This window comes from Tachypleus tridentatus, chromosome 10 (assembly GCF_004210375.1).
Source record: "Tachypleus tridentatus isolate NWPU-2018 chromosome 10, ASM421037v1, whole genome shotgun sequence".
In the NCBI taxonomy this organism is placed as follows: domain Eukaryota; kingdom Metazoa; phylum Arthropoda; class Merostomata; order Xiphosura; family Limulidae; genus Tachypleus; species Tachypleus tridentatus.
In genome coordinates this window covers 22,828,523-22,837,078 of record NC_134834.1, presented here as the reverse complement: position 1 = coordinate 22,837,078, position 8,556 = coordinate 22,828,523, and the positions used below count along the sequence as shown (strand labels likewise).

At 37.6% G+C, this 8,556-nt stretch overlaps 1 protein-coding gene across 1 annotated transcript; it reads left to right on the top strand.

Moving 5' to 3' along the window:
• Nucleotides 1-508: 508 nt before the first annotated feature.
• On the top strand, nt 509-7,562 carry LOC143228029 (uncharacterized). The gene is made up of 2 exons (XM_076459375.1): nt 509-741; nt 7,166-7,562. Exon 2 carries the CDS (start codon nt 7,168-7,170, stop codon nt 7,525-7,527), a length of 360 nt encoding a protein of 119 aa, XP_076315490.1. The 5' UTR covers nt 509-741; nt 7,166-7,167; the 3' UTR covers nt 7,528-7,562.
• Nucleotides 7,563-8,556: the final 994 nt, after the last annotated feature.

Here is an 8,556-nt window from a genome sequence, read left to right as displayed (position 1 = left end):
CAAACATCCTCGCACTTTCAGGCGTAGGTGCGTTATAATGTTACGGCCAATCCACTATTAGTTGGTTAAAAAGTAGTCCAAGAGTTGACGGTGGGTGGTGATGACTAGCTGCCTTCTCTCTAGTCTTAAACTGCTAAATTATGGACGGATAGCGCAGATAGCTCTCGTGTAGCTTTGCGCGAAATTCTAAACAAATCAATATTATTAAAATGTCGCTGCTTAATTTTCACGAATTACAATAAATATAACAAGGGTTTCTTTGGAGTTCACAAATTATTGTTTTTAAAATACAAGTTCACTAGTACCCGTATAATTATAGATGAAAAACACAATAAACTTTATACGAATGAAAATACTAAATGATATAATTTCAAGTTTTTGACTTTCAGTACTTTATCTCTGTAGCCTTGGTAAATAGTTGTTTCTTGTTCTTGCCGTCAGAGTGCCTAATAAACACATAAATATCTCGATCAGTAGATCTGTAGTCCCCACGCCATTGGTTCTCGTTCCCGTGACGTATGAATTACACCCCCGTGCGCAAACAGTGATCATTCCTATTCGAATGCTTTAAAGCTGGGATTCTCTACATGTTAACCTTTTCCACAAAATATAAATAACAGCAAGTTCTTGCCCCAAAGAATCTGTACCACCTCATCTCATAAGAAGAGCATCTCCAAACTGACGCTGGTTTCCTGTCTAATATTTCTACAAGTGGGTTTTTTTGTCCCTTCTACTCAACAGGTAAAGTCGAATAACGCAAATCAAATAAATTATTATTCAACTTTCTCAAAGTTTAAAATAATCTACATTTTTATCACTTTGTTTTTAATTTACAGGTGATGAATATTAAATAAGAATGTTTAAAATTAATGTTGGTTATTTTATACAGTCACAGAAATTAAGGCGACTAAATTTTTTAAAGTATAAAAGTATTCCAATTATTTTGTTTTTATTTTTATTTTTGTCCAGTTAACAGAAATAACTAAGTAAATGATTTATTTACCTTAAGTTAAGTACCTTCACAGATACTCATGAATCTTTTTAGATATTGTTTAATAAACTGTTAGCGTTGTTATAAGCAACTAAGTCATATTTTAAGCTGACCTGAATAAAGCTGTTGAGAAACTAGGGTTTATAACAAAGTATTCTATTTCAAGTTGTTTGGCTGTTAATTTCGATCACGGGAGCAGAGGTTAAGGTGGTGACTACCGCTTTGACCCCCACTGGCACAGCGGCATGCCTGCGGACTCACGCCGCTAGAAATCGGGTTTCGATACCCGTAATGGGCGGAACACTGATAGTCCATTGTGTAGCTTTGTGGTTAATTCCAAACAAACAAAACTACTATTTTATTTCTATATGTAAAGATTTGTTTTTCTTAAGTTGAGCGTGGAAAAAAATTAGTGTTCGGAGAGAACCATGAAAGTTAGAAAGGATTGAGAAAATATAGTTTAAACTATATCATATTTAAAAACACGGACGATGTTGTTAGACTAAATGTTAATGTTTTTTGTTTTGTTGTTTCTTTTTAAATTCTCGCAAAGCTACTGGACGACTACCTGCGCTACCCCGGTAGCTCTACTTTAATTCAGTAGCACATGGATAAATTACAGGGAAGGTTGCTAATCAACGCCACCCACCGCCAAATCTTGAGCTACCTTTTAACTGATAAATAGTGGGATTAGCCATTATGGGTTAAAGCTCCCATGGCTCTCGAGTAGCTTTGTACGAAATTCAAAAGAAACCAAACCACTTTCAGAAACATTCCTAGTCATTTTCAGTCGAAGTGATTAAACTTTTAGTTTAATTCTCTGTAAAGCCAAAAGGTGGCGTTTTCTTAAAGAAATTACAATATTACAGTAGTTTACCCAATCAGATTGTTAACCAACTTCAACTTCTATTTGTTGCAGCTTCGAAGATGAGCACGTGTAAGACTGGAAAAGCATGCTTGGTATGATGTTATGGCTGATCAGTACAGATTGCTTTATGGGTGATTTAGACTGGAATGGAACACATTTTATCTTGTGACTGATAATTTTGTCCTCTTTATTCTCTCTTACTGATTATGTGCCATGAAGGTTTATAAAAGATTGTCTATTACAAATGAATCGTTAAATCGGACAATGGGTGTCTCTAGAAAAGAGTAAATACGAAACAAATACTCTACCAATTGAGAGTTTTTGATGCAATCTCTTTATTTGCTTTGAGAAGATCATACTTCGTTAACCTCCATGATTGGCGAAACGTTCAGTGATAGATGTTGTATGGTTTTTGAAAATTGTGTTTATACACCAGATACTGGATAAATTAAGCTAATCAGCCATTAATGAAAGTGTACGTGACCACCTTAAAGATAAAAGAAATTTAGGTTGTTTGTTTGGTTGGCGTTTATTAGCGCAAACCAACTAGGCTAACTGCGCCAAACAACCGGCAACAAATGTAAGAGTAAAATTATTAAAATGTATAAGTATATCGAGATAAAACAATGTCCAAAATTCTGAGTTAACCAAATAGCCACCAAACGTATTACCACAGTCGCATCTTCAGCGACACACAGACAGATTAGTTTCTCAAACGCAACTAATCCTAGGTGGATATAAGAATTGATTTGTTTTGAATTTTCGTGCAAAGCAGCTCCAGGGCTATCTGCACCAGCCATCCCTAACTTAGCAGTGTAAGACTAGAGGGAAGGCAGCTAGTCATCACCACCCACCGCCAACTCTTTTATCAACGAATAGTGAGATTAACCGTCACATTATAACGCCCCTACGGCTGAAAATGCGAGAATGTTTGGTGCGACCGGGATTCGAACCCACGACCCTCAGTTTACGTTTTGAATGCCTTAACCCACCTAGCCATGCCGGGCAAGATGTGAGAAACAAAATTATCATGGCCAGGTGGTTAAGGCACTCGACTCGTAATCCGAGGGTCGCGGGTTCGAATCCCCATCACACCAAACATGCTCGCATTTTCAGCCGTAGGGGCGTTATAATGTGACGGTCAATCCCACTATTCGTTGGTAAAAGAGTTGGCGGTGGGTGGTGATGACTAGCTGCCTTTCCTCTACTCTTACACTGCTAAGTTAGAACCGTCTAGAGCAGATAGCCCTCGAGCAGCTTTGCGCGAAAATTCAAAACAAACAAACAAAGCTCTAAACTACTACAGAAATAGCTCTATTTACAATACAGCGTTTACCTCAATATGTAATTTTCACATTAAACACATTTTAAATAGATTCAAAATAAAACATTTCAAATTACAAGAACATGTGGAGTAATTCACGGTCGAAGACAGTTTCATTGTATTTATTTACCAGATATTATACCAATCATTGCCTGTTGGTTTGGGGCTTTAAAAACTTTCGTATTTAAAACAAAGAAGAAGTGGGGAGCGTGAATTACCCACTATCACTATTTTGAAACGAAACACCTGAACTGTTCATTTGATGCGAGGGTTCAAAATGCTACAAGTGGTGTTAAACATAACTTAACTGAGCATCGGTTTCGCGTACTTTGCTGCTGACTTTCTCAGTCAGTTAAGCTCTCATTCATTGAACACAAGTTGTAAAATGGAAATGTTGCAAAATTCGAACCTTTCGACAGACTGATCACCTATTTGTAATCTATCTCTGCGACTCCACCCGAGTTCCATCGGAACTATCGGATTTTTTTGCTTTTACTTGTACAGCTTTCTTTTGCAGAGTAAAATGTAAAAGACCCAAAAACCGAACAATAACCGTAGCAGAGGTTAAACTTTCTTTTTTTTTCCTTCGTCTAGTTAGGTTATCTTAAGCCATCCAGTTTAAGACTAAAAGTAAATCTATACATTGAAATGGGCACAGTTATTAGTCTGCTCTGTATAGTATTACATTTAACCGAGGTATTCCATAATTTAAATGGAACCTTTTAACCAATGCTATCATCTTCCCATTCATTTGAAATCTGGGTATCTGAGAGTTTGGTTACAACTGTACAAACACTGTAGTTATCTTTTGTAGATATCAAACTGAAAAGATAACTTTCAGCTCGTAAAGGAATAACATCAATCAGTGAAAAGCAACAACAAAAAACAATATGAAACTCTACCCTATTCTAGGACTGAGAATGAGCCATGGTTGGGGATTATGGGCCCAAAAGAACTCCGTTATCTGCGTCAAACAACCGGTAAAAAATGTGAGAAGTAAAATGCTGTAAAATCGAAGAAGAAACCGAAGTAAAAGCTAAAGAATGTTCAAGCATTAGGTAAACTAAATGTAGTTAAAAAGGCCAATGACCTTCGAAAAACTAATAACACAATCAAGTTGCACAGTGTTAACATTACTAACGACACCGTCAAAACCCTCAAAAATATGTCTAAAATGGTGTTGATTCTCACGGTCGTAACGAAAGTAAAGTGTTGGCTATTGTGACTTAAGTGTCGTAAATGTTACACATTGATGGATCAGAACCAGATAAAAGAAAACTATATCGAGGACATCGAAATAGTTAAGTACACCCCCCACCCACTATCTCATGGCCATCGAAATAGTTAAAGTACACCCCCCACCCACTATCTCATGGCCATCGAAATAGTTAAAGTACACCCCCCACCCACTATCTCATGGCCATCGAAATAGTTAAAGTACACCTCCACCCACTATCTCATGGCCATCGAAATAGTTAAAGTACACCCCCCATCCACTATCTCATGGCCATCGAAATAGTTAAAGTACACCCCCATCCACTATCTCATGGCCATCAAAATAGTTAAAGTACACCCCCCATCCACTATCTCATGGCCATCGAAATAGTTAAAGTACACCTCCACCCACTATCTCATGGCCATCGAAATAGTTAAAGTACACCTCCACCCACTATCTCATAGCCATCGAAATAGTTAAAGTACACCTCCACCCACTATCTCATAGCCATCGAAATAGTTAAAGTACACCTCCACCCACTATCTCATAGCCATCGAAATAGTTAAAGTACACCCCCCATCCACTATCTCATGGCCATCGAAATAGTTAAAGTACACCCCCATCCACTATCTCATGGCCATCGAAATAGTTAAAGTACACCCCCATCCACTATCTCATGGCCATCGAAATAGTTAAGTACACACCCCACCCACTATCTCATGGCCATCGAAATAGTTAAAGTACACCTCCACCCACTATCTCATGGCCATCGAAATAGTTAAAGTACACCCCCCATCCCCACCCACTATCTCACGGCTCGACATGTATAGGTGGGTTAAGGCGTTCGACTCGTAATCTGAGGGTCGAAGGTTCGAATCTCCGTCGCATCAAACATGGTCGCCCATTCACCTGTGGGGGTGTTATAACGTCACGCTCAATCCCACTATTTGTTGATAAAAGATTAGCCCAAGAGTTGGCTGTGGGTGATGATGACTAGCTGCTTTTCCTCTAGTCTCACACTGCTAAATTAGAGACGGCTAGTGCAGATAGCCCTCATGTAGCTTTGCGCAAAATTCAAAAAACAAACAAACCCACTATCTAGACTAAAAACCGGATTTTGATACTCGTGGTTGATACAGAATAGATAGCTTAAAAAATAAAATCCAGTTCCCAAAGTTTCGTTTAAGTCTGAATTCAGCCTCATTCTAATACTCTACTTACGTGTGTATCAAGAAGATGTGTAATCTTCTGTAAACATGCATATAAAAATAATATAAATACGCACCTTCCGAATGTTGAGTGGTTTTACTGGCGCAAAGCAATAAGGCTATCTGCGCCAAACAACCGGTAAAAAATTGGAAACTAAAATCACTAGAAAATAAGTGTTTGTGTGTGTTTTTCTAATAACAAAGTCACATCAAGCAATCTGCTGAGCCTACCAAGGGAAATCGAACACATGATTTTAGCGTTGTAAGTACGTAGACTTACCGTTGTACTAGCGGGTGTACACGAGAACTGGGGAAATTAATGTTAAAACTCGGTTAAAAGAGTTACACAGAATTAAAAAGGCGAATGGCCTGTTAAAAGTTAAAAACACAAGCAAGTTGAACAGTGGGACCATCGACAGCTCGAAAACAAAACGTAGGTAATTGTGACCTGAGCTTTAGAAACGCCCCACAATAGCAAATTAATTCCAAGAGATTTGTGTTTTCTTATAGCAAAGCCACTTCGGGCTATCTGCCGTGTCTGTTTTTCATATAGCAAGTCATATCGGGCCATCTGCTGATTCGTCTGAGGGGAGTCGAATCCCTGATTTTAGCGTTGTAAATCCGTAGACTTACCTCTGTACCAGCGAGGGACATTTTTGTTATGTGCGTTTTTTTCTTATAGCAAAGCCACATCGGGCAATCTTCTGTGTCCACCAAGGTGAAACGAGCCGTTGATTTTAACAATGTAAATCCATAGACTTACCGCTGTCTCGGCGGGGGCCATTTCCAATGAAAGAAAATGAAGAGTTAAATCAAATCCATTAACACTGACCAAAAATGATTCATATCTTTTTGAACTGACTAAATCAAAATATTCTAGGTTAAAGGAAACGAGGTCTCGAAAAAAACTATTGTTTTTATTTTAATACAATTAATACTTTAATTAAGTTATTATGTTTAATAAGTCATCAATTCGCTAGGAGGTCCGGCATGGCCAGATGAATAATGCACTCGACTCGTAATCTGAGGGTCGTGAGTTCCAATCCCTTTCACATTAAACATGTTCGCCCTATCAGTCGTGGTGGCGTTATAATGTGACGGTCAATCCCACTATTCGTTGGTAAAAGAGTTGGCTGTGGGAGGTGATGACTAGCTGCCTTCCCTCTGGTCTCACACTGATAAATTAGGGACGGCTAACGCAGATATCTCTCCTATAGCTTTGGGCGAAATTCCAAACCAAACCAATTTGTTAGGTTAGGTTGTTGTTTTAAAATAATGGTATTAAAACAACAACACGACCTGTGCCAAGAAACTGTCACAAATAAGTACCATACAATAAAATCTAAACAATGGCCAAGTTATTCTTGTGTTTAGGTTGTTTCATTTCGTTTTTAAGTTCTTGGCCTCTTCCATTCAAATTAATATTGAACCTGATTTACGGATAGTGTTACCACCATCAATGACACTGTCCAACTTCAGGATGAAATATGATATAGATGTCGCCACCGCTTACTCTCGTTGTTATTGAAATTAATTCATCATTGTTGTTAATTTTCAGGTATGAAACTCTACATCCAAACCTTTATTTTCGCAATTGTCATAATGTGGTTTGCTATGTCTTCGAATTGTCTGCCTATTTGTAAGGAAATCTACAACCTGAAGAGAACAGTTCTGGAGAACGACCTTCATCAAAAAGGCATCAATTCCTTCACTGATGCTGTGAACTATCTTCACGGTGAGAAGATTGGTCAATCACAGTCTGAGAAGCCGAATTCACCAGTGAAGAAATCTCTGAGTTTGTTCACCTACTGGAGGCCTAAGACTTTCGCAGACAACGGCAAAGGAGATTCTGACTTTTTTCCTGCTGTCGGTAGAGGGAGCTTTATTCGACCACGTGGACAACCTCTTCGTTGGGGATAAGAAGAAATTTACTCAGTGAAGACAGCTTTCCATCAGCACTTCTTAGTCTGATGTCTGCTTATGTTGATGTTCTTATATGTTTTTGGTATTTGAAATTGATTTGCTTAAATAAAAACACTTAGATTTCATAAATGTGCGAAGTAAAGTTTCGTCTAACCACAAGTAGTATGGGATATACGTCACACCCCCGAGCTACAAAAATAAAGTAACTTATAATGATTTCAAATATTACACGTTGTTTAGGTAGCGTTGTGTTGTCAATAGTTTACATTAATTAGTAAACAATAAGATCGGTGGGGTTAACAAAATACTGTTGATTAAAAAAAAAATTAAAATATACGTATAGCCGACAGTTATAACTTTGCTCAATATTTAATAGTAGGCTGTTTGGTGCTTTTTGGTGCAAACCAATTAGGCTAATTTACCAAAGAATCGAAAAAAAAAGTCAAAAGTGAAAAACCATATAGTGTGAAACTTTAAAATCCGAAAATCAGGTAAAAAAAAGTGACTTAACTGCAAGTCAAGTGAAATAAGATGAAGTTGTTTCTTCTATGTTGATTCTGTTTAAAATTTATATTAAACATTCGTACACTGTTACATCTAAGCCATCTTTACCCAGCATTCCGCATTCATTGAAGGAAGCAACATGTGTTTGTGTTCTTGAACACGTACGTGCAGCGACACCTTCTAACGAGTGTAGAACGTTTCTATTTTCCTTCCTACCATTGTTTTTAGTTTTCTGTTAGGCCTCTACCAACACGTTTTTATACAGGTGCACTAGTTTTATTCCTAGTTAGGCCTAGCTTGTGGTTAACTAAAATCTTATTACGCACTAAACAGCAGATTGAATATGTATTTTAGATAAAAATATACTCAAATAGTAACAAAGAATCGTGTTTCGTCTCAACTTACACTAGAATAAATTGTTCTATACTTTGAATCATAAATAACTTCAGTTATGAACAGAGGAAATAGCTTTGCAGGAAAATTTACTTCAGTTACAGTTACTGTGTTTACCCTGATTGATAT